The 27,834-nt window shown below is 43.0% G+C and overlaps 1 protein-coding gene across 1 annotated transcript in view; it reads right to left on the bottom strand.

Annotated features, from left to right (window-relative positions):
• LOC126095706 (neurobeachin-like) overlaps positions 1 to 27,834 on the bottom strand; it is a 794,263-nt gene that overhangs the window by 217,824 nt on the left and 548,605 nt on the right. Inside the window, exons 17-21 of the mRNA XM_049910457.1 lie at positions 27,723 to 27,804; positions 27,353 to 27,504; positions 24,585 to 24,749; positions 4,868 to 6,704; positions 4,585 to 4,759 (exon numbers count right to left, since the gene is read on the bottom strand). Of these exons, the coding sequence (XP_049766414.1) occupies positions 4,585 to 4,759; positions 4,868 to 6,704; positions 24,585 to 24,749; positions 27,353 to 27,504; positions 27,723 to 27,804 (2,411 nt within the window). The remainder of the gene's footprint in view (positions 1 to 4,584; positions 4,760 to 4,867; positions 6,705 to 24,584; positions 24,750 to 27,352; positions 27,505 to 27,722; positions 27,805 to 27,834) is intronic.

Consider the following 27,834-nt stretch of genomic DNA (forward strand, 5'->3'; position numbering starts at 1 on the left):
GTGGGATTATTGGTAGTTGGGAGCTCCAATTTTAGGTGTTTTATTGGGCCCCTTAGGGACATGGCTGCCAAGAAGGGGAAGAAAAGCAATGTGCACTCTGTGTGCATATCGGGTGGAGTCATTCCAGATGTGGAATGGGTCCTTCTGGATACCAGGGTGCAGCCAACCGCAGTTGGTTCACGTCAGTACCAAGGATGTGTGTCGCTTTCGATCGGAAGTTGCTCTGGTTTTGAGCAGTTAACAGAAGTGATTAGGGCTGCCAGTCTTTCTTACGAGATGAGAGTAGAAATCACCATTTCCAGCATAGATGACAGGACCAATTGCGGACCTCTTGTACAGAGCCAAGTGGAGGGTCTGAATCAGAGGCTCAGATGGTTCTGCGACCATATAGGCTGCAGATTACTCGACTTGCGCCATAGGATGGTTGGGTTTCGGGATCTACTGAATATGTCAGGAGTCCACTACACACAGGAGGTGGCTAAACGGGTAACAAGGGCTGTGTGATGTGAACTGGGCAGTTTTTTAGGTTAGAGGGTCTCGGTAAAACAAAAAAAGGGCTTCAGTCTCAAAGTGTGCAGGCCAAACATGGGAAGAACATAGATACAGGAACCATCAGTATAACAGCTGCAAACTGTTGTAGCTGTGTTGGGAAGGTACCAGAGCTCCAAGTGCTGACAGAAAGCACTGATTTTCAAATTGATATACGCACTGAAAGCTGGCTAAATCTGGAGATAAGTTCAGCCAAAATTTCTGCAAAGAACCGTACAGTTTTCTGAAAGGATACGCTAAACACAGTTGTCGGTGGCATGTTTGCTGCTGTTGGAAGTAGTTTGTTTTGTCATGAAATTAAAGTAGATAGCTCCTGTGAGTTAGTATGGGCAGAGGTCATTCTTGGCAACCGGAATAAAATAATAATTGGATCCTTTTACCAACCCCCCCCCCCCCCCCCCCCAATTCAGATGATACAATTGCCGAAAGGTTAAAAGAAAGCTTGAGTTTAATTTCAAACACGTACCCAAACCACCCAATTACAGGTGGTGGTGACTTTAATTTACCCTCAATATATTGATGAAAATACATGTCTAAATCCAGAGGTATGATTAAAATATCATCCAAAATTGTGCTAAATGCATTCTCTGAAAATTATTTCTGAGCAGTTAGTTCATGAGCCCACACGAATAGTAAAGGGTTGTGAAAACACATTTGGTCTCTTAGCAACAAATAATACTGAGCTAGTAACAAGCATCAAAATGGATACAGGGATTAGTGAACATAGGGTTGCCATAGCACGAATGAATATTGTAACCTCCAAATCCTACAAAAATAAACGAAAAATATATCTATTCAAAAAAGCAGATAAAAATTCATTTGACACCTTCCTGAGAGACTTATCTCCACTTCTTCGAAATTAACAATTTAAGTGTAGACCAGAGGTTGCTTAAATTCAAAGAAATAGTATCAGCAGCAATTGAGAGATTTATACCAAATATATTAATAAACGTTAAAGCTGATCCTCCTTGGTACACAAAGAGATTCTGGTTGTGTGTGAAGTATGTTAGTGGCAAGACAAAATCAATGCCTTTTTGTGTGGTAGCTGTGGAAATATTATTGACAACAGTGCTACCAAAGCAGAGTTAGTAACCACAGCCTTTCGAAATTCCTTCACCAAAGAAGACGAAGTAAATATCCCAGAATTCGAATCAAGAACAGCTGCAAATATGAGCAACGTACAAGTAAATATCCTCGGAGTAGTGAAGCAACTTAAATCACTCAACAAAAGCAAGTCTTCTGGTCCAGACTGTATACCAGTTAGGTTCCTTTCAGAGTATGCTGATACAATAGCTCCATACTTAACAATTGTATACAACCATTTGCTCAACAAAAGATCCATACCCAAAGATTGGAAAGCTGCACAGATCACACCAATATTCAAGAAGGGTAGTAGGCGTAAACCACTAAATTACAGGCCCATATCAGGATTTTGGAACATATATTGTATTCTAATATTATGCATTACCTTGAAGAGAATGGTCTACTGACACACAGTCAACACAGATCTAGAAAACATCTTACTTGTGAAACACAATTAGCTCTTTACACACACTCACAGATTTCAAATTGATTCCATATTTCTAGATTTTCGGAAGGCTTTCGACACTGTACGACACCAATGGCTTGTAGTGAAACTGTGTGCTTATGGAATATCATCTCAGTTACGTGACTGGATTTGTGACTTCCTGCCAGAGAGGTCACAGTTTGTAGTAACTGACAGAAAGTCATCAAGTAAAACAGAAGTGGTTTCTGGCTTTCCACAAGGTAGTTTTATAGTTCCTTTGCTGTTCCGTATCAGTATAAACAACTTAGGAGACAATCTGAGCAGACATCTTAGTTTTTTTGCAGATGATTCTGCCCTGTATTGACTAGTAAATTCGTCAGAAGATCAAAACAAGTTGCAAAATGATTTAGAAAAGATATCTGTAGGGTGCAAAAATTGGCAATTACCCCAAATAACGAAAAGTGTGAGGTCATTCACATGGATGCTAAAAGGAATCTGTTAAACTTCGATAAACAATGAATCAGTCGAATCTAAAGGCCGTAAATTCAACCAAACACCAAGGAATTACAATTACGAACAACTTAAATTGGAAGAAACACACAGAAAATGATTTGTGGAAGGCTAACTAAAGACTGCATTATATCAGCAGGAAACTTGGAAAATGTAAAGAACTACTAAAGAGACTGCCTACACTATGCTTGTCTATCTTCTTTTAGAATACTGCTGCGCAATGTGGGATCCTTACCATATAGGACTGACAAAGCAGACTGAGAAAGTTCAAAGAAGGGCAGCACATTTTGTATTAGCATGAAATAAGGAAGAGACTGTCACTGAAATGATACAGGATTTGTTGTGGACATAATTAAAACAAAGGCGTTTTTCGGTGCAGCGGAATCTTCTCACGAAATTTCCATCACCAACTTTCTCCTCAGAATGTGAAAATATTTTGTTGATGCCAGCCTACAAAGGGAGAAACGATCATCATAGTAAAATAAGGGAAATCAGATCTCGCACAGAAAGATATTGGTGTTTGATTTTTACTCAGAAAGCTAGCAAGTTTTCTTTCTTTTTATGTGACCATCATTGACTCAATACTTCTGCTTTTCAGTTAGTGCTCTCTTAAACTAAAAAACTATCTCTTAAACTAAAAAACTATTTATATTCTATCAGAACTTTCCTACAATACTATGAAAAGGATAGACTGCTCCTCATCACGTAGAGGTAGAGGTAGCACTGAGTTGCAAACAGGCATGATGAAAGGACTGTTAACATGTTAAAGTTTCTGACAAAAAGGTCATTCTTTGGAAACAGAAAGAAAAAAAAAAAAACACAAACACACACACACACACACACACACACACACACACACACACAGAGCCACCGTTCAGTAGCTTTTCAAAATGTGCTGCCAATAGCTTACAGTTTTATTCGTTCTTAAGTGTGAGTTTTCCATTTTCTTCCCTCAAACATAGCAATTCCAGAATGTACCCAGACACACCGTCCTTGAATGTTTTGTAACAGTCTCTTGTATTATATCTTTTTAAATGTTATTCTATAGTTTTACATTGCTCCTTTTCAAAGCACACCTTTTCTGCCCTAATAATTTTATCTGCTTGCTTCTTCTCCAATTGATAGATTTTCCACTTACTCCTTGTTTTCCTGTTATATGAGCTGTTCCCAGCTTCCTTTTTTTTACATCAAAGTGCTTCTTCACATTTACTATTCCACCATCTGTGCTTTCTTTGCTTGTTCTATGGAGCTATTTCAAATGTAATATGGTTAACAATTTCTGCACAATTTTTGGCATCAGTATTCACTTTCTCCAGCATCTTTGAATATCAGATTATTTTTCCTTCAAAGTTTTGTTATTAATTCTGTTAGTCATACTGTGTGTTTTGGAATAAATCACATGTGCATTTCAGTTGGATAGTGATCTGAATCAGCTTCTATTCCTCTCTTGACTCTAATGTTCTAGTTTTCTTGATAATTAAAATAACTGGAGATGGCAACCTGGTCAATTTCAAATTCACCCTGGGAGGAGTTTTGTTTCCACCATTTAAAAATAGTTAATTTTTATAAATTCTGAATTTCTGTACTATTATTAAGGTTTGCTTAATTTGTAAATGTCTGAAACACCAATTTGTGCAACCATGATTAGTAAGGAACAGGAAATTATAATAATGAAATTGCTGTTGTCTTCATCAGAAAGTACACCAATATTTACTATAAACTAAATATTATGCTACTTCCTATTTTGACAATAGTCTATTTGTGGTACCCTACATCTTTAATAAAAGACATTTTACAACTTACTATGTCCAATTAATTTACTCTGACTACTGAAAATTAAAAAAATGATAAAAATAATAGCTTTTCAGATCCAACATAGATGACTGGTAACAGAAGTAACAACCAGTAATAAAAAAAGTAATAATAACAAAAAATACCAACAAGAACAATAAAGAACCACAAAGAAGATATCGAACTTCAAGTTCTATTACCAGAGGCATCCAAGTGCCAGAACTTACCTTCTCCAAACCTGAATATCAGTCTCTAGAGAAAAAAGGACATCAGATAGCAAACGCTGATGGATATAAGACCACTTGAATTCTGGTATTCTAAAAGGTGGTCTCGTTGGCCCAGGACTAAACATGGGGCGAGAGGAATTTTGAGGCACTGGTGATGGTTTTGTTCGTTTTGTTTCTGTAAGAAAGATAATGAAGGCAAAACACAAAAAATGGAACTAATGAGATATTTTAATGATATATATAACAGTATTTTGAGTGAATAAACAGCATTTAAACAACATACCAAAATGAACTGGATCCACTTGTGTCGAAGTCGAAGAGCTGTGTGGCCGCTTTTGAGGTGATGCTTGATAAGTAGGGATTGCAGTAGTGCACACAGTGTCTCCAACCTGTTCACGAGCCATACTGTCTTTCGTTTCAGCAGTGGATGCAGGTACATCTGAGGTATTATTTACAGAAATTTCTTCGCTCGATTGCGGAGGCACTATTTCACTTTCCACTGTAATAGTAGTCCTATCACTTACCTCACAATCTACAGTTCTAAAGGCCTTATTTTCATCACCATTCTCATTAGACTCACTTTCAACAATATTTGGCACCTGAGAAGAATTCTGAGATAACGTATCACAATTATTATTTAAGCTGTCAGACGCAGCAGTCACTTTTACATCATCTACCTCAGCTTTTTGACAGCTTATGTCACTAGCTGGAAAGTCCGTCACTTCAGATTTTAAGAAATCTGTTCTTTCACTTTCACTGAGCACCCGTTCTTCACTTTCACTGTGAGTGCATGGTTCAGATTCTACACTAGGAATCACAATGGCACCTACACTACTGACAGCACTATTTTCTTGGTCTCTCTCACTGTCTGCAGCACAAGAAACATCATCCTGATACCTGTCTTCCTCACGCAGAGGAGAAAAATCTGCACTATCTTTATCAACCACTACTAAAACACTTTCATCTGTCACAACTCTTCCCTCTACGTCACTTTTTGCTTCCAAATCCACATTCTTATCTTTTGGCTCTTGAAGTCGCTCTTCTGATTCTTCACCTTCATTATCTTTCTTCTCACTGGTCACATCAGTAGTGTCAGTCGGTGTCAAGTACGCTTCCGATGTGTCACTGTCAATAACTTCCCTTTCAACTTGTACTGTCATCTCCCTGCTAACAAACTCTAAAACATCTGACTCTTTCTTGAGGATTTCATTTTTAGTTTCCACTAATTCATCAAAACTAGTATCTGCCTCTAATGAACTAAGATGGGAAGAATCTAATTCAAACACTTGTGCAGTACTTTCTCCCTCAGGTTTTTGAGCAATATCTTTACTAACACTTTCTACTACATCTACACCACTCACCACATTCTCTGTTACACTGCTTTCAGTACTTTCTTCTCTGCTTTCAGAAAGTAAAACCTTCTCATTTTCATCACGAGCTGTCTCACACGCATCTGAAACATCTTTAGCAGCACCCTCACTATAAGAACCTTCAACAACACCACTATCCTCACAACTGCCACTGATTCCTTCTATTGAGGTCTCTTCATCACCCTTGTATACATCTAAGTCTACACTTGCACCGTCTGTACCAGAAACCGGAGACACGAGGGCTTCTTCTGAGCTACCCTCTGTTGTTACAGTGGGTTGGGATGAGCCTTCCATTTGTGGTGTTGGAGAACTTTCTTCTAGTCTGTCACCAGCTTCAAACTTTGGTCTATCTGTATCAGAGTTGTGGTTGTCATCAATGTTGAGTGATGATGATTCCGCTTTGCATACATCACTATAGAGATTGCATGTACTTGAACCTATGGAAAGCATGTCACTTGGCTGCTTATCATCTTCACTGCCACACTTGGCAGTATCCTCATGCTCTGGTGATCCCAGACCACAGCTGCACACAGGAGCCATGTCCTTATTGTCTGCTGAGGACTGCCAACTGGAGACTGTCGGGTGACTGTGGTGGTAGCCATTAACAATGTGATGCTGCTGGTCCCAGCCAGAGATTGTGCTAATAGGTCTCTGCTGGCGCACAGCTGGATCTGTGATGTTGTCTGATCTCTGCCTTTCATAATGTTCATACATTTGAGCAAACTGCAGCTTAAACTCTTCATATGAGACCTAAAGAATAAAGTGTCATTATTAATTTTGCAAATACTAACAATAACAACTGAAACTCTTATAAAAACCGAATGACAAATGGAACCAGCAAATTCCTTTGTCTTTGCGAATCAGTCCTCATTCAGTACAACACATATTTACAATGTAAGCTAAAAAATAAAACAAATATTGTATGGCTTCCAGCCTTATGTAAGTCTACTCATTTGATATAAGTTTAGTGTCTTGTGCATCAGTTACACTACTTATAATGTAATTCTTCCTTCTGCACTCATCTCCCTACCATATGACTCCTACCCCTGTGACAGTCCCCAGTGCAAGACTTGCTCTATGCACCCTACTACCACCACATATTCCAGCCTTTTAAATGGCAAAGCATACACTCTCAAAGAGAGAGACACCTGTGAAATGACACATGTCATATACCAAATGTTATGTTAACACTATTCAGCCTTTTACATCAGCATGACTATCACCTAGTGATCAGTCAGGATGAATGGGCGTAGGCAGAGGATTTCTACAGGCAACACACAATATACTATTGCAGAGCATGCTGTTTAACATGACAGTCATTACCTCAGTGCCTCTTTCACTACACACACCATCTGGATTATTCCCCCAAACACCAGTTTCTCAGAACACTGCAGGTGGGAACTAGCATTACAACATGTCCTTGGTTCTCACCACCCACCTGGCCTTAATTTATGTTAATTCCTTCTGTCCCAGCATTTATTCACAGTAACTACTCCTTTCTTCACTCCATTTCAGTTTTATACATTTTTCATTTTCTGACTTCTGTTACATGCAATGCACTTATCTTTCCACTTTTATTAACTCGTGCACGATGTTTTAGTAGTAATCTCTGTCTTGCACATTACCCTGTCTTCCACCTTTAAGCTCTCAGGTTGTCAAATATCATCCAGTGCAGTCCCCAACAATTAGTCTTTCATTCTCATCCCGTCTGGCAACTCTCCCTTGACCCGGGGTTCAGGGTGACTTTTCCAAACTATACCCCTATCCCTAAACCTCTCCGTTCCTTTTCCTTCACCCTTCTTCTTTACCCTTCAACTCTTCCACCAAAAGAAGGAGCCACCGGCTCCAAAAGCATGTGAAAGTGAAATCCTTTTGTGTGTGTGTTCCCCTGCCACCACTTGGTAAGCAGATTTTTTTATCTGCCCATTTACACTATAATGTAATTGGACAGATGACAAATCTACAACCAGTGGCAGTAGGAGAACACACATATAAAAGATATTACAGTATGCAAGCTTTCAAAGTCCGGGGCTCTTTCTTCTGGCAGAGGGGTTGAAGGGGAAGGAAGTGGGGTGAAGGAAAAGGACTGCTAAGGTTTAGGAAAAGGGGTAGAGTTCAGAAAAGTTAAACAGAACCCCAGGTCAGGGGAGACTTACAGAACAGGATGAGATGACAAGGCAATTGATGGAGACTGTGTCAGACAAGATTTAAAAACCTGAGAACTTACAGGAGGAAGGTAGGGTAATATACAAGACAGAGATTACTGTTAAAGCATCATGCACAAGTTAAGAAGAACAAAAAGCTAAGTGAACTGCATGTGACAGAGGAGAAAAAACTAAAAGAGAGTGAAGAAAGGCATAGTTATTGTGAAGAAATGTAAATTAAGGTCACATGGGTGAAGAGAACCAAGGCCATCTCGTAGCACCAGTTCCCACCTGCAGAGGTCTGAAAACCTGGTGTCTGTGGTTGGTTGCTTGGTTGGTTTGGGGAAGGAGACCAGACAGCGTGGTCATCGGTCTCATCGGATTACGGAAGGATTGGGAAGGAAGTCGGCCGTGGCCTTTCAGAGGAACCATCCCGGCATTTGCCTGCAGTGATTTAGGGAAATCACGGAAAACCTAAATCAGGACGGCCGGACGCGGGATTGAACCGTCGTCCTCCCAAATGCGAGTCCAGTGTCTAACCACTGCGCCACCCCGCTCGGTGGTGTCTGTGGAATCCATATGGCATATGATGAAACAGACACCGAATTCATGAGCGTCATATTGTAGAGCATGCTCTGCAACAGGATATTGTGCGTTGTCGGGTTTTCAAATCTCATCTGATGCAGTTCCCAACAATAAGTCTTTATTTCTCATCTCCTCTACTAAGTCTCCCTTGACCGTAGTTTTGGTGACTTTTCTGAATTCTACCCTCTTTCCTAAACCTCATCAGTCCTTTTCCTTCACCCCTCTTCCTTACAATTCAACTATTATGCCAGAAGAAGGAGCCACTGTCTCCAAAAGCTTCCATACTGTAATACCTTTTATATGTGGCGGTGCGTGGTGGTGGTGTGTTGGGGCTTATGGGCGCTCAACATCAAGGTCATCAGCGCCCTGACACACATTAAAAGGAACGAATGTGGACAGACCTAATAAAACTAAAGCACACACTCAAAGAAAGCAGGAAAAGAAGGAAAATGCTACATAAGAAAGTAAAACCTAAGGAAAGGGGAAACATAGCAACAAGAATGTCACAGGAAATTGTTATTGGCTGGCCACTTACATAAAATATGGGCGAGCTTGTCACACAGTGAGTAAATTAAAATCCTCTCCCTAAAATCTTTGTAAAAACATTTGACAGGGCACAGAACTTTAAAACTTTAACCACATTCGTCCGAGTGTTGCCTAAAAGAGATGGCAGGTCCGCTGGCAAGTCAGCTGCGACCCGCTGGTCAGAAAATAAAACGCAATCCAATAAAACGTGGCGCACAGTGACCTGGACGCCGCAAGCACCACACATTGGAGGGTCCTCTTGCCAGAGAAGGAAGCCATGCGTCATAGGGCTGTGGCCTATTCGAAGCCGAGTGAGGAGAACCTCGTCCCGTCGATGGGGCTGAAAGGAAGTACACAACACACGCGTTGTGGGCTTGACTATACGGAGCTTATTGTCAGTCACTTCCAGCCACTCATCCTCCCACCGACGCATGACCCGTGAGCTCAACAGCGAGGTGAGTGTGTGCAAGGGGATAGCACACTGAGATACTTGTGGGGCGAGACACGCCTCCTTGGCTGCGAGATCTGCCCTTTCATTCCCAGCTATGCCGACATGCCCCGGAACCCAGCAGAAAGCTACAACCTTCCCCAGTCGCTGTAGTCAGAGGAGGGAATCCTGGATAGTCTGGACAATTTTGTCTGCCAGATACAAACGTTGCAATGAGTGAAGGGCACTGAGTGAATCAGAACAGAAAAGAAATTTAGGAGAGGAAGAATGTCTCATGTGCTCCAGTGCCCGCAAGATCGCAAACAATTCTGCATCAAAGACAGTAAAAGTCTGAGGCAGTCGGACCTTGAGGACACGATATGGAAAAACAACTGAGCAACCAACAGAATCCCCTTGTTTCCACCCATCTGTAAAAACAGCTACATAGTCGTGGTGCTCAGATAAAATGGCAGAAAATGCTGCATTAAAAACTGTGGCATGAGTGCAATCTCTCTTGTACTGCAATAAATCTAAAATCACTCTGGGCCTCTTCAGTAACCAGGCCGGTAGGCGGTTAAAACCTTGGATTTGGGGTTGTACAGACTCCACACCGAGGGACTCTAGTACACGTTGCACACGGATCCCAAACGGCAACGTAGGCCGGGGACGGCGGGAAAAAAGCGGTCCAGAGGTGGATGGGCAACAAGACGGTGAGCAGGCGAGCTGGGAGCTGCAAGAAACTTACAAGCCTGGCTCACCAGCAGGAGCTGCTGCCGGATGGTGGCGGTTCGCCACACTCAGCACAGAGGCTGGGTGCGGGACTGGTCCAATAAACACCCGTGGCCAGTCGGCTCCCAGCATGGTGAACAGCATCAAAGATCCGCAAACAAGATGGCCTCGCTGACCCATATACTGTGCAGCCATAGTCCAGCCGTGAACACACAAAAGCTCCATAAAACTGAAGGAGACGCGCCCTGTCCGCGACCCAAGACCTGTGGCTGAGGCACTTGAGAATGTTCAGTGCCTTCAGCGTTCTGGCTTTCAAGTCACGTATGTGTGGCAGCCATGACAAACTGGAGTCAAAAATTAGGCCCATAAATCGCACCGTGTCTCTAAAATGTAGGACAGTATCCCCCATATGCAAGGCAGGCAAAGTAAAATGATGATGAGAACGATTAAAATGAACACAAACACACTTATCGGCAGAAAACCGAAAACCCGTCTTTGCAGCCCACTCCTCTAACCGCCGCACTGTTAGCTGCAACTGACAGCTCACGGTTGCAACACTGGAGGAGGAACAGAAAACAGCAAAGTCGTCCACAAATAAGGAGCATTGTACTGGACTCCTCACTGTAGACGTTATACTGTTGATGGCTATGGCAAAGAGGGTAACGCTTAAAACACTGCCCTGGGGGACACCGTTCTCTTGCTCAAAGCGATCAGACAGTGTGTTACCAACGCAGGTCCGAAAAAACCGCTGAGACAGGAAAGACCGAATGAAAATGGGGAGGCGGCCACGAAAGCCCCATTGATGCATTTGTGCAAGAATACAGTGTCTCCAAGTAGTATCATATGCCTTACTGATATCAAAGAAGATACCGATACAGTGATGCTGACGGAGGAAAGCCTGCTGAATAGCCGCCTCTAGGAGGGTCAGGTTGTCGACCGTGGACCGAAATTTTCGGAATCCACACTGAAAGCAGCTAAGGAGCTGTCTGGTCTCTAACAGCCAGACCAGACGCCGGTTAACCATCCGTTCCAGGGTCTTTCTGACACAGCTTGTCAAGGCGATACTACGATAACTACCGGGACATGTGCGGTCCTTTCCTGGTTTGAGGAGAGGGATGAGGATTGCCTCCCTCCACGAGGTGGGGAACACTCCTGTCTGCCATATGAGATTAAAACATTCAAGGAGGATTTCCTTTGACGCCGCTGGCAGATGTCGAAGAATGGAGTACCGGATGCGGTCGTAACCTGGTGCAGTGTCAGAAGTCTCAGTAAGTGCCGATTCAAGTTCCCACATGGAGAAAGGGGAATTGTAGGCCTCAGAACTGTTCGACCGAAAGTCCAAGGTCGCTCTTTCAACAGTCGCACGATAGTGACGAAACGCTGGATCCTGATTTGCAGTGGCAGTACTTTGTGCAAAATGCTCTGCCAGCGTCTGAGCAATGGCTCTGGGTGTTGTTTGGAGGCATCCCTGGTTCAGGACAGCAGCTATTGGTAAATGGCTATGTTTACCGGAAATCCTCCGGATGGCTTCCCATACTCTTGTGGAACAAGTGGAACGGCTGATGGAGTCCAGGAACTCCTGCCATGACCTTTTCTTGCTCTCTTTAATGACACGGCGTGGCCTGGCTCTCGCGATTCGAAAGGCGGTATGATTGACCGCTGTTGGACGGCATTTAAATTGGCGAAGAGCCACACGCCTGTCCCGGATGGCTGAACGGCACTCTTCTGTCCACCAAGGCACAAGGTGCCGCTTAAGAGTGCCAGAAGACTGTGGTATGGACAGGTCAGCAGCATGATGGACCACAAGCGTGATGTGATCCAACCATTCCTGTACGTTATTGTGGCGGTCAAAGACAACCAACTGAGTGAACAGTGGCCAGTTAGCCCTGCCAATCATCCACGATGGTGGCCGCTGCTCCAGCAATACACCATCCAGGAGATGAATGCAGATAGGGAAGTGATCGCTGGAATGAAGGTCGTCAATGACCTCCCAGTGAACAGAGTCGGTGAGGGTTGGAGAGCAGAAAGATAGGTCAATGGCTGAGAATGACCCTGTAGCAGTAGAGAAATGAGTCTGAGTACCTGTGTTGAGGATGCACAACACTTGAGATGTTAGGAGGCTCTCCAAAATTCGACCTCGAGCGCAAAGAGAAGTGGAGCCCCACAGGACATGATGGGCATTGAAGTCTCCCAGGAGGAGAAATGGGTGGGGGAGTTGGTCGATAAGATCTGTGAGAGCGTTTAAGGTCATTGCATCCAGAGGGGGTAAATAAATGGAGCAAATGGTAAGCCTCCGAGGTGAATGAATTTCAACTGCAACTGCTTGCAGGTCAGTATCCAGGGGGCGAGCAGAGGAGTGGTGGTCATTATTGACAAACACAGCAACTCCGCCTTTGGCCCTTTCTCCAGTCAGGTCATCTTTGCGATATGACATATAGCACCTTAGTACAGGAGCATCAGATGGTTTTAAATGCATTTCCTGTAAACAGAAGCACAGGGGGCGTTGCCGTGCTAGGAGGTTCAGTTCCTCCACGTGTGCCCGGAATCCATTCATGTTCCACTGTATAATGGGAGCCATCTATCATGGTGGGAGTACCTTCATCCTCACTTTCTATCGGGGAGGAGAGCCCACAACAGGTGGAGGCTCAGTTTTGTGGCGAGATGATTGCCCCAGTCTGACATCAACCTCCATCACCTCAGAAGAGGAGTCGAGAGAGACGTCAGAGAGAATGACATCCACATCAGGAGACTGTATAACTGCAGTCTCCTTTAGTGGGCGAGTCTTCACCTTTGTCTTTGGCTTCGATGTTCTGGCCTGAGGTGGCATTGGAGCCAAAACCTCAGAAGCAGTAGGGGGCATAGCAGCGCTGGGCAGTGCACAAGACTGGACCCGGGAAGGGGCAGGAAGTTCCATGATGTCAGCTACCACGGCCTGGTCAGAAGGCCGGGGGAGGGGGGGGGGGGGGGGGCAGCAGGCTTCACAGGAACGGCAGCAGCACACATACATTGACAATCGCAGGTGCTAGTGCTAACAGTAGCAACCTCCGTTTGTGTAGCGGCATCGGTTTTCAAGACTGGTTGTTTGAGAATGGAAGAAAAGGAAGCAGCGAACATGGGTGGCTGTATGGACTTGTAAATTTTCTTCGCCTCACCATACGGGATGCGTTTTGTAGTTTTTAGTTCCTGGATCTTCCGTTCCTCAAGGAAAACTCTGCATTCCCTACTCCACACAGGGTGATCCCCAGAGCAGTTGACACACTTGGGACGAGAGGAGCAACCAACTCCCTCATGGGCGGCTTTACCACAATTCCCGCAAGTGGCTTCCCCTTTACAGCCGAGAGTAGTGTGTCCAAAGTGTTGGCATTTAAAACACCGCATGGGGTTGGGGTAATAAGGCCGTACACTGAGACGTAGGAAACCTGCCTTCACATGCTCTGGCAATTTGGTGCTGTTAAATGTAAGGATAAATGAGTCAGTCTTTATGAGAGCACCATCCACCCGTTTCATAATGTGTTGCATGTCGACAATTCCTTCCCGGGACCATTCAGCCTTCAGTTCGTCTTGGGGAATGTCAACGAGATCTCTGCAAGTCACAACACCCTTGCTATAGTTCAAGGTGTTGTGAAATTCAGTCTCTATCGCAAACTCCCCAAGAAATTGTGCCTTCTGAAGGTTCTGGACTTGCTGGAAGTTAGATGTTTCAACCAACAAGGTGCCATTTCGCAAGCGCTTTACAGATTTTAATGTGCCAGCAATACCTTCTAAGCCCTTCTGTATATAAAATAGCGAAACTTTTTCAAAACTCCCATCTTTTCTTTTAATTATGAAAAACACATTCTGCGAAGCAGCATGCATTCTGTTACTACTACCTGAATCAGGAGGACTGGCTACATGAGCCCTCTTGTTGGATTGGGTGTTAGAACCCACCAGCAGTCCACCCTTTCCGCTGGCAGGAGAAGAATAAAAGTTCGAGGGTTCCATCTCAGTCCCACGAGCAGCTAGGGAACTAGAAGTCCACCTAGACAGAGCCCCGCGTGCCTTTTATATGTGCTTTCTTCTGCTGCCACTTGGCGAGCAGATTCTTTATCTATCCGATTACATTATATTATCAAAAATTGATTATTTTTGTTGATAAGTTCCACTACTTATTTATTTAAGCACAGATCTTTCCGCCACATCTCCAGGACCTCTGCATTAAGAGTCAGCAATTCAAACCACTGGAGGGCACAGACAAGCATAATATATGCTAGTAATGTGTATCACAACAAAGAGTAAAAATAAATGGCTGTCAAAAAAATGTTTGTTTTTTGTGTATGAAGCAAACTGCAATGCTGGCAACTCAACCAACACAGTGTACTACATTTTTGTGAAACACATAAATGTTGCATTGTTTGTATTCCTATTTCAAATGTTGAGTGTTTTGTTCATGAGGCATAGACTGGGGTACCATCATAACATCTGCCTAGATAACTGTGGAAAACTGTTTAAAAACCACTCTCAGGCTCACCATGTCTACCAGATCTATGCTCACAAATCAGCATACAATCTGATCATGGTGTGGCTCATCTCCCTGTTTAGTAAGACAGTATGCTGCAATTAAAGCTGTATTAGCATGTCATTTCTACCATAAATACAGGAAATAGGAGATCTGTTAAACATGTTGGGTACACAAGAATAAGTGTAACTTTAAAGGAAGACAGAGATGTATGCTGGTGTTCAAAACTTATGAACGAATGTAGCTTTTCCATGATCTGTAACTGATAACTAATATAGCACAATGAAACTTGCACCACGTATAGAAATAGCAGCTTCAGTACAGTGCAGCACAGTACAGCACAGGACAGAAGGCAACTGAAAGAATTGTGTAATGAGAAGAACAGAAATGACACTTTTATTAAAAAACAATAATTCCACTGAAGTCACTGCGACTCACGATGATGCCCTTGACATTACAAATGGTGGGACGTGGTTCTTAAAAGGGTGTGTGATCATCATGGACAGCAATGCTGTAACATGCTCCATTCTCGCAACATGGTTGGTAAGGAGTTCTCATGGTAGGGAACAATATTATGAAAAGAATAGTTGCTACTCAGCATACAGTAGAGATGCCGAGTCGCAGATAGACATAACAAAAAGACGGTCACACAGTAAGCTTTCAGCCAACAAGGCCTTTGTCAAAAATACACAAAAAAAAAAAAAAAAAAAACCACACACACACACACACACACACATGAAAACATATATGTCTGCCTGTGTCTGTATATGTGTGTGTGTGTGTGTGTGTGTGTGTGTGTGTGTGTGTGTGTGTGTGTGGGCACGCACGCACCAATGTATACCTGTCCTTTTTTCCCCCTAAGGTAAGTCTTTCCACTCCCGGGATTGGAATGACTCCTTACCCTCGCCTTAAAACCCACATCCTTTTGTCTTTCCCTCTCCTTCCCTCTTTCCTGATGCAGCAACCTTGGGTTGCGAAAGCTTGAAATTTGTGTGTGTGTTTGTGTGTTTTCTATTGTCACTATCAACATACCAACGCTTTCGTTTGGTAAGTTACAGCATCTTCGTTATATATATATATATATATATATATTGTTTCCCTCTATTATATATATATATATATATATATATATATATATATATATATATATTTCCCACGTGGAATATTTCCCTCAATTATATTTATATATATATATATATATATATATATATATATACCTAAAAACAAAGATGATGTGACTTACCAAATGAAAGTGCTGGCAGGTCGACAGACACACAAACGAACACAAACATACACACAAAATTCAAGCTTTCGCAACAAACTGTTGCCTCATCAGGAAAGAGGGAAGGAGAGGGAAAGACGAAAGGATGTGGGTTTTAAGGGAGAGGGTAAGGAGTCATTCCAGTCCCGGGAGTGGAAAGACTTACCTTAGGGGGAAAAATGGACGGGTATACACTCGCACACACACACACACACACACACACACACACACACACACACACACACATATCCATCCACACATATACAGACACAAGCAGACATATTTAAAGACAAAGAGTTTGGGCAGAGATGTCAGTCGAGGCAGAAGTGCAGAGGCAAAGATTTTGTTGAATGACAGGTGAGGTATGAGTGGCGGCAACTTGAAATTAGTGGAGATTGAGGCCTGGTGGATAACGGGAAGAGAGGATATATTGAAGAGCAAGTTCCCATCTCCGGAGTTCGGATAGGTTGGTGTTAGTAGGAAGTATCCATCACAGCGGGACCCACCTCCTCTTCCTCAAAATCACCCCCTCCAAACCTTCCAGGAATTTCTGACTTCCAGCCTTGCCTCTCAATATGCCTCGGTGTATATGCGGATGGATATGTGTGTGTGTGCGCGAGTGTATACCTGTCCTTTTTTCCCCCTAAGGTAAGTCTTTCCGCTCCCGGGATTGGAATGACTCCTTACCCTCTCCCTTAAAACCCAAATCCTTTTGTCTTTCCCTCTCCTTCCCTCTTTCCTGACGAAGCAGCCGTTGGTTGCGAAAGCTAGATTTTTGTGTGTCTATCGACCTGCCAGCGCTTTTGTTTGGTAAGTCTCATCATCTTTCTTTTTAAATATATTTTTCCCACGTGGAATGTTTCCCTCTATTATATATATATAGAGAGAGGGGGGGGGGGGAATGATCCTAATCCTACTCCTAATGATCCAACTCCCCAAGACACTATCCAAATTGAACCCTGCCTGGAACAGTTCCATCCTCCATCACAGCGGGACCCACCTCCTCTTCCTCAAAATCACCCCCTCCAAACCTTCCAGGAATTTCTGACTTCCAGCCTTGCCTCTCAATCCTTCATAAAAAACTTAATCCTACTCCAAACATCACCACTGCTGAAGCCCAAGCTATCCGTGATCTGAAGGCTGACCGTTCCATTGTCATTCTTCTGGCGGACAAGGGTTCCACGACAGTGGTACTTGATCGTCAGGAGTATGTGGCTAGGGACTGCGTCAGCTTTCAGACAAGACCACATACAAAGTTTGCCAAGGTAATCCCATTCCTGATGTCCAGGCGGAGCTTCAAGGAATCCTCAGAACCTTGGGCCTACGTAGATCAACACCTTCAACCGATTACATGCAGTCTCCCATCCTTCATCAAAGACACCAACCACTTTCTCGAACGCCTGGAATCCTTACCCAGTCTGTTACCCCCGGAAACCATCCTTGTAACCATTGATGCCACTTCCTTATACACAAATATTCCGCATGTTCAGGGCCTCGCTGCGATGGAGCACTTCCTTTCACGCCGATCACCTGCCACCCTACCTAAAACCTCTTTCCTCATTACCTTAGCCAGCTTCATCCTGACCCACAACTTCTTCACTTTTGAAGGCCAGACCTACCAACAATTAAAGGGAACAGCCATGGGTACCAGGATGGCCCCCTCATACGCCAACCTATTCATGGGTCGCTTAGAGGAAGCCTTCTTGGTTATCCAGGCCTGCAAACCCAAAGTTTGGTACAGATTTATTGATGACATCTTCATGAGCTGGACTCAAAGTGAAGAAGAACTCCGGAATTTCCTCTCCAACCTCAACTCCTTTGGTTCCATCAGATTCACCTGGTCCTACTCTAAATCCCATGCCACTTTCCTTGACGTCAACTTCCATCTGTCCAATGGCCAGCTTCACACGTCCGTCCACATCAAACCCACCAACAAGCAACAGTACCTCCATTATGACAGCTGCCACCCATTCCACATCAAACGGTCCCTTCCCTACAGCCTAGGTCTTCATGGCAAACGAATCTGCTCCAGTCCGGAATACCTGAACCATTACACCAACAACCTGAAAACAGCTTTCGCATCCCGCAACTACCCTCCCGACCCGGTACAGAAGCAAATAACCAGAGCCACTTCCTCATCCCTTCAAACCCAGAACCTCCCACAGAAGAACCCCAAAAGTGCCCCACTTGTGACAGGATACTTTCCGGGACTGGATCAGGTTCTGAATGTGGCACTCCAGCAGGGATACGACTTCCTCAAATCCTGCCCTGAAATGAGATCCATCCTTCATGAAATCCTCCCCACTCCACCAAGAGTGTCTTTCCGCCGTCCACCTAACCTTCGTAACCTCTTAGTTCATCCCTATGAAATCCCCAAACCACCTTCCCTACCCTCTGGCTCCTACTCTTGTAACCACCCCCGGTGTAAAACCTGTCCCATGCACCCTCCCACCACCACCTACTCCAGTCCAGTAACCCGGAAGGTGTACACGATCAAAGGCAGAGCCACGTGCAAAGCACCCACGTGATTTACACTGTGAAGAATTCTATCTGGGAATGACCAGCAACAAACTGTCCATTCGCATGAATGGACACAGGCAGACAGTGTTTGTTGGTAATGAGGATCACCCGGTGGCTAAACATGCCTTGGTGCACGGCCAGCACATCTTGGCACAGTGTTACACTGTCCAGGTTATCTGGATACTTCCCACTAACACCAACCTGTCAGAACTCCGGAGATGGGAACTTGCCCTTCACTATATCCTCTCTTCTCATAATACGCCAGGCCTCAACCTCCGCTAATTTCAAGTTGCCGTCACTCATACCTCACCTGTCTTTCAACAACATCTTTGCCTCTTTACTTCCGCCTCGACTGACATCTCTGCCCAAACTCTTTGCCTTTACAAATGTCTGCTTGTGTCTGTGTATGTGTGGATGGATATGTGTGTGTGTGCGCGAGTGTATACCCGTCCTTTTTTCCCCCCTAAGGTAAGTCTTTCCGCTCCCAGGATTGGAATGACTCCTTACCCTCTCCCTTAAAACCCACATCCTTTCGTCTTTCCCTCTCCTTCCCTCTTTCCTGACGAAGCAGCCGTTGGTTGCGAAAGCTAGAATCTTGTGTGTATGTTTGTGTGTCTATCGACCAGCCAGCGCTTTTGTTTGGTAAGTCTCATATATCAAACGGTCCCTTCCCTACAGCCTAGGCCTTCGTGGCAAACGAATCTGCTCCAGTCCTGAATCCCTGAACCATTACACCAACAACCTGAAAACAGCTTTCGCATCCTGCAACTATCCTCCCGACCTGGTACAGAAGCAAATAACCAGAGCCACTTCCTCATCCCCTCAAACCCAGAACCTCTCACTGAAGAACCCCAAAAGTGCCCCACTTGTGACAGGATACTTCCCGGGACTGGATCAGACTCTGAATGTGGCTCTCCAGCAGGGATACTACTTCATCAAATCCTGCCCCAAAACGAGATCCATCCTTCATGAAATCCTCCCCACTCCACCAAGAGTGTCTTTCCGCCGTCCACCTAAACTTCTTAACCTCTTGGTTCATCCCTATGAAATCCCCAAACCACCTTCCCTACCCTCTTGCTCCTACCCTTGTAACTGCCCCCAGTGTAAAACCTGCCCCATGCATCCTCCCACCACCACCTACTCCAGTCCTGTAACCTGGAAGGTGTACACGATCAAAGGCAGAGCCACGTGTGAAAGCACCAACGTGATTTACCAACTGACCTGCCTACACTGTGACGCTTTCTATGTGGGAATGACCATTCGCATGAATGGACACAGGCAGACAGTGTTTGTTGGTAATGAGGTTCACCCTGTGGCTAAACATGCCTTGGTGCACGGCCAGCACATCTTGGCACAGTGTTACACCGTCCGGGTTATCTGGATACTTCCCACTAACACCAACCTATCAGAACTCCGGAGATGGGAACTTGCCCTTCAATGTATCCTCTCTTCCCGTTATCCAACCGAGCGAGGTGGCGTAGTGGTTAGACACTGGACTCGCATTCGGGAGGACGACGGTTCAATCCCGCGTCCGGCCATCCTGATTTAGGTTTTCCGTGATTTCCCTAAATCACTCCAGGCAAATGCCGGGATGGTTCCTCTGAAAGGGCACGGCCGACTTCCTTCACCATCCTTCCCTAATTCGATGAGACCGATGACTATGCTGTCTGGTCTCCTTCCCCAGAAACAACCAACCAACAACCCGTTATCCACCAGGCCTCAACCTCCACTAATTTCAAGTTGCCGCCACTCATACCTCACCTGTCATTCAACATCTTTTCATCTGCACTTCCGCCTCGACTGACATCTCTGCCGAAACTCTTTGCCTTTAAATATGTCTGCTTGTGTCTGTATATGTGTGGATGGATATGTGTGTGTGTGCGCGCGAGTGTATACCTGTCCTTTTTTCCCCCTAAGGTAAGTCTTTCCGCTCCCGGGATCGGAATGACTCCGTACCCTCTCCCTTAAAACCCACATCCTTTCGTCTTTCCCTCTCCTTCCCTCTTTCCTGACAAAGCAACGTTGGTTGCGAAAGCCTGAAATTTTGTGTGTGTGTTTGTGTGTTTTTTTATTGTGTCTATCTACCAGCGCTTTCCCGTTTGGTAAGTTATGGAATCTTTGTTTTTAATATATATTTCCCATGTGGAATGTTTCTTTATATATATCTAATAGAGGGAAACATTCCACGTAGGAAAAATATATCTAAAAACAAAGATGATGAGACTTACCAAACAAAAGCGCTGGCCGGTCGATAGACACACAAACAAACACAAACATACACGAAAAATTTTGCTTTCGCAACCAACGGCTGCTTCGTCAGGAAAGAGGGAAGGAGAGGGAAAGACAAAAGGATTTGGGTTTTAAGGGAGAGGGTAAGGAGTCATTCCAATCCCGGGAGCGGAAAGACTTACCTTAGGGGGAAAAAAGGCAAACTCTTTGCCTTTACAAATGTCTGCTTGTGTCTGTGTATATGCGGATGGGTATGTGTGTGTGTGCGAGTGTATACCTGTCCTTTTTTCCCCCTAAGGTAAGTCTTTCCGCTCCCGGGATTGGAATGACTCCTTACCCTCTCCCTTAAAACCCAAATCCTTTTGTCTTTCCCTCTCCTTCCCTCTTTCCTGACGAGGCAACCGTTGGTTGCGAAAGCTAGAATTTTGTGTGTATGTTTGTGTTTGTTTGTGTGTCTATCGACCTGCCAGCGCTTTTGTTTGGTAAGTCCCATCATCTTTCTTTTTAGGAATATATACATATATGCAACTCACAGACCACAGTCTCTGGCAGCTGAAGTCAGGCTAGTAGTCTGACAAATGCTTCGTTCATTGAATGCTTATTGTGTGACAATCTTTTTGTTGAGCCCATCTGTGGCTCAGCATCTCTGGTATACGGTGAGTAGCAAGTACCCTTTTCATAATGCTGTTACATTCCATTCTGGATTTTCCTTGTTTAGTTCTCATAGTAGGGCATTCCACTCCTCCACCATTGTAGTTGACAACTGCCACTTGGTCATTGATGCATGTGGATATGCTGCAATACATCTCCCCATCACATCCCACATGTGCTCAATGGGATTTAAGTCAGAGGAACGAGCAGGCCAGTCCATCTGCCAAATATCCGCTTGGTCAAAGATTTCCTCCACCTGCACTGTTCTTTGCAATCATACATAAAAATAAAGTCTGGACCAAATGCACTCCTGAAAAGATGCACATGGTGAAGGAGTATACAGTATCACAATAACATTCATCAATGAGTGTAATATGTTCAAAGATTTTGAGATCAGTACAGCCACGCAGCATTATGTCTCCCCACACAACAACACCTGGACCACCAAAATGATCGTAATCAACAATGTTCCTGGGTGCATTACATGTTTCCACCCCTCACTATGTAAGCATACATATAGAATCACTACTCCGAATCACCACTCAGACTGAATCTGCTCACATATGATCATATGACCCCACTCCTCATTGGACCAGCTCCTACGCTCTTGGCACCATCACAAATGATGTCATTGATGTCCGGGTGTTAATGGAACACAATGTACTGGACTTCAAGCAAAGAGTCTACCACTATTCAGTCTCAGCGCCACTTTGGGATGTGAGACTGCATGGCTTGCAGACCTGTTAAATGTGGTTGCGATTGCACCCATTGTTTGATGTGGGTCTATTCTTGCCCGCTGCACAATGTAGCATTCATCTGCCACTGTAGTTCACCATGGTCGCTCATCCCCTTCCCTTCTGACAGCACTGCCTGTGGTTTGAAATGTTTTCTATACAAAAATGCTGCTAGCAATATCACACTCAACTGTCACACCTCATACTCTTTCTAGTTTCTTGATGATTCTTCCCTGTAAGAAGTCATCCAAATGTTGTCTCCGGGTCAAATAGCAATGAGGAAAATGAGCACATTACATCAGAATGCTCCCTGACTGACACAACTGTCTTTTCCTATTTCTTCAACCACCTCACGTTGCTGGGAGAGCCCGATTTGGCATTAGTCTCACTGAGCTCACACCATGTGCATGACTGAGCGACCTCTGGCAACATGCTCCAGCACTTTCATTCATTCCCAATGAGTACTTAATATGTTATGTTACTTTAGCTATCTTGTCCTTAAGCTTTGCACAGCAGTGTATATACAAGTATTCTGCAGAAGGGGGAGGGTGTAGCAATTAGAATTTCATATGATGGATTAAATGGAAACTGTAGGTGAGATATAGGACATAAACAACAAACAAGACAGACAAGCTAAGAAACTCACAGAAATTAATGGTTTTACGTATTTTTTTTAAAAAAAAAAACAGTACTCAGTTTAGATCAATTGACGCAATTTTTCCAGAAAAAAGGGAGTAAAATTGAGAGGCTTAAAATAAGTGAATATCAAGTGATTCATATAAATAAAAGAATAAACAGAAAAAAATTAATGATGGCTGGCGATAGCCAGGGAGGGGAGTTGGACTGAGCATTTGTGGATGGATATGGTGAGGACAGCAACTATAAGACAAACTACAATTGTCTAAACTGTCTATAAAAGTATCACTGATAACAGTCATATTTATCCAATGATGCCAGTTTTCCCTAGACCTATTCTCTTGCAATTTAAAATATATTTATTTTCTATGGTACTTTTTTTTAAGCTTTTGACAATGTTGACTGGAATACTCTCTTTCAAATTCTAAAGGTGGCAGGGGTAAAATACAGGGAGCGAAAGGCTATTTACAATTTGTACAGAAACCAGGTGGCAGTAACAAGAGTCGAGGGACATGAAAGGGAAGCAGTGGTTGGGAAGGGAGTAAGACAGGGTTGTAGCCTATCCCCGATGTTATTCAATCTGTATATTGAACAAGCAGTAAAGGAAACAAAAGAAAAATTCGGAGTAGGTATTAAAATCCATGGAGAAGAAATAAAAACTTTAAGGTTCGCCGATGACATTGTAATTCTGTCAGAGACAGCAAAGGACTTGGAAGAGCAGTTGAATGGAATGGATGGTGTCTTGAAGGGAGGGTATAAGATGAACATCAACAAAAGCAAAACGAGGATAATGGAATATAGTCAAATTAAGTCGGGTGATGTTGAGGGTATTAGATTAGGAAATGAGACACTTAAAGTAGTAAAGGAGTTTTGCTATTTGGGGAGCAAAATAACTGATGATGGTCGAAGTAGAGAGGATATAAAATGTAGACTGGCAATGGCAAGGAAAGCGTTTCTGAAGAAGAGGAATTTGTTAACATCGAGTATAGATTTAAGTGTCAGGAAGTCATTTCTGAAAGTGTTTGTATGGAGTGTAGCCATGTATGGAAGTGAAACATGGACGGTAAATATTTTGGACAAGAAGAGAATAGAAACTTTCGATATGTGGTGCTACAGAAGAATGCTGAAGATTAGATGGGTAGATCACTTAACTAATGAGGAAGTATTGAATAGGATCGGGGAGAAGAGAAGTTTGTGGCACAACTTGACCAGAAGAAGGGATCGGTTGGTAGGACATGTTCTGAGGCATCAAGGGATCACCAATTTAGTACTGGAGGGCAGCGTGGAGTGTAAAAATCGTAGGGGGAGACCAAGAGATGAATACACTAAGCAGATTCAGAAGGATGTAGGTTGCAGTAGGTACTGGGAGATGAAGAAGCTTGCACAGGATAGAGTAGCATGGAGAGCTGCATCAAACCAGTCTCAGGACTGAAGACCACAACAACAACAAACAACAACAACAACATGTTACTTTTAATTGGTCAGTTTTCATAATTAACAATATCTATGCCTCCAGTTAGTCTTACGGTCACTTCTCAAATTGCAACACTGATTTGAGAGAAGCTGTACAGAAAGTGTTGCTCTTGCATGCAATCATCTTCACTTCTTATTTAACAGAATTAAATATACCACAACATTTGATGCCTCATGTAGGAATCTATATTTTTTTTAAAAAAGACTATATTTGCCCTTACTTTTGAATGAACAATTGCAAGAGTATCAACCCAAACTCTCCATCCTCCATATTCATGCTTAATGGCATGATGAAGTAGCATTCGAAACAAAGAGTACACCATGTCTGAAATCTTTTGCTCTTCTGTATTTTTTGGATGGATGTATGCCATTGCTATTAGCCATTCCTGCAAATGAGAAAATATAAAAGCAGTATTATACAAACTTATAGCAATAATCATATTACTAAACATGCAGAGGAAGAAAAACATCACACAAATAACTTTGCAGGAGTACAAATATCAGTTCCATAAAGAAGGTAGAAGATTAAAAGCAGAAAAAAAATCATTATTGTATTAACAGGTATCTAAGGCCTACAGGAGAAAAACAGAAGGAAACAACCACACTACAGACGAAGAAAAAACAGTATTCTATTAGAAAATTATAACAAAAAATGGCCCATCAGTCACAACAGAAATGATATCTATTGCAGATGGTAGTCCATCGTTGCCGGTCTCCAGCTTCATATTCCACCATTATCAGCTCCACTTCTTTAAGAACTGTTAATACTCAAGCCTTCCATCACATCCTTGCATGTCCCCTTGGGTGTTTTCCAGCAGGTTGAGAATGGTGGACTTGGTACAGGAGAGATTTATCAGCTCAAAAGATTTCGTCAAACCAATGAGGCCCTTTGTGCACTAACATCAGGCTAATGTGTGGTTTTCCAAACAACTGGTACAGGTCTTCTTTCTTTATTCATTCCCATTTACCATACTGGAATTGTAGATGGGCCCACAGATCTTTCAAAGTACCTTCCTCTTGGAGGCACAGATTGTTTCTTCAGTCATTGCTGATGATGCTCAGGTGTCACAACCACATAAAAGTAATGACTGTACTAAATTGTTCAGGCTAAAGAACAAGCAATTACTGTTTGTTATTCATTGACATACTACCTTTGTCACTCACTTTTATTAGTCAGTATGGAACACAGGTACCTGAATTCTTGCACTCACTCGAAGGTATGCCCATCAACAACAATGGAAGGAAGGAAAGCTTGACGGCATGCTACACAAACACAACACTGTCAGCAAAGGCCAGGATTTTGTCAACTCCCACCATCTCCATTTCTCTGATTCCATCAGTGTAACAGCTTACTTTTTCTAAGGCTAAGTTTAACAGTACCAGCATCAAAGGATTTCCTTGTCTTAATCCATTTCAAAGACTGAATGGTGGCAATAGTTGGTTGCGAACCATACTTGACAAGCTGATTCAGAGTAGCGATCTGGAATTATGAGTAGTTGAATGTATTTTGATGGGATGTCAAATTCTTATGATGTTTACCATAAGATGGGTCAGTGCCGTCATAAGCTTGTCAGAAACTGATGAAGATGAGATGTAATTCCCAACTGAACTCGTAAAATTTTTCTATTAGCTACCTCAAGGTATGGGGTCGAGAGTCGATTGTCCAGGGATGAAGCCACACTCATAGGGTCCCACAATTCCTTCTGCCAGTGGTTTCACATGGTTTAGTAGCAGTGTTGTAAAGATTTTATAACCAATTTCAAGTAACTGGATACTTGTGAAGCACCCTTTTTGGAGATGCTCCCTCTCATTCTTCAGGAATTATTTATGCTGCCCAAATGGCAGATATTAACAGCTTCAAAGCATCCACCAATGTTTCACACCCCAAGCGGAGTATCTCACCTGTGATATCACTATCTCCTGGAGCTCTGTTGTTGTTGAGTGCCTTTAGAGCAACACTGATTTCTTCCTCTGATGGTTCAGGGACTTGCACTCTACCAAACTGGGCCCACATCTTTGTTGTCACTACTGTTGGATTTCCATGATTCACTAAGTTTTCAAAACATTTTAAATAGGTGTTACTGCTCTGACAGTGATACCACTCCATCATCAGTCACCCACTGACAAATCTTGAGGCCCAGAAAAAGGAGCCTGATGACTCTGATTCTTCAACTGCTATCAACAGACTTTTATGGTGTTCCCATTTCTTCTTCCTTTCGAGCTGATCTGCGTTACACCTTGCCTCATAATAAGTTATCCTTGCATCTTCTGAAATCTGATCTAGCCTTTTTAGGCTCTTTGCTAATCTGGTCTCTTCACTGAACCAAGGTTTACTTCTGTATTTTGGATGGGAAACACAATCTTCATTCACACTCACTAGTACTGCATTTTGCAATGTCAACCCCACACCTTCCATGCTGAGAGTTAGTGTACTTTCTACAAGTGTACCTTGCAATGGGCAGCTTCTACCAACTGATATACAACTAGCTCTTTACACATCCCTGTAAGGTCTCCTTCATATGATTTCCAGAGCAGGGAGTGTAAATGAACAAATGCATGATTGAATGAATGAGTACATCAATTGCAATAGTTCTAGCCCATCTCTCTCTATCATTAACTTACTAGGTAAACAATTATAGGTTTCATACAAAATATATGGATTATATTCACACAAGTACTGTTTATAAAGTAATGAAACATCATTGTAGGAGTGATTCAAATTACATTTGGTAATGACTGCTGTTTTTCTGTATGATGAAAACAACAGTAGGTAAGTCCTTTACTAAACTTTTAAAATTAATACAATCAAAACTTTCAAGTGCATAACCTGAAATGTTTAAAATTGACTATAAAATTAGTTTTCATTACTGAACACAGTAGTAAACATAAACAGTATCCATTACAAGCTATTTCTTTTGTCACTGCAAACACGTGAGAATAAAAATGTTTCAGAAAGTAAACTTATTGTGTCATAATTGTGCACTCATACCTGCCACACTGACATCTGAAGGACTGTTCTCCTGTTTTCTCTATTGTTATTACAAAGCAAGGTCATATCTGATAGAAACAGCTTCTTAACATCCAAAAGTTGTTCTGTCTGTTTAGACTGGCGGATTAATGTGGCAACAACCTTCAAGATCACTGTAAACAAATGCACATTCACAAATAAGTTTGTTACTTATACACTATTTACATTGCACTGAAGTAAATGTGTATCAGTAACTAGTAAATGTACATCAGTAACTGCTATATGACATTTTTCATGCATTTCAAACTTGACACACTGCAAGAGAAATATCTTCAGAGAAAATAGCATGCAAACTGAAGGAGCAATTAACATGGTTATTAACATAACATACTTGGATTTTCCAGTCTAAAGTGTGACTCAGGTTCTGGGTGTCTTGTATACAGTATCTGTTGACTAATGTGCTCTGTCATTATCTGTAAGAAATAAACATAATATTAAGAAAT

This window comes from Schistocerca cancellata, chromosome 8 (genome assembly GCF_023864275.1).
Source record: "Schistocerca cancellata isolate TAMUIC-IGC-003103 chromosome 8, iqSchCanc2.1, whole genome shotgun sequence".
Lineage (NCBI taxonomy): Eukaryota > Metazoa > Arthropoda > Insecta > Orthoptera > Acrididae > Schistocerca > Schistocerca cancellata.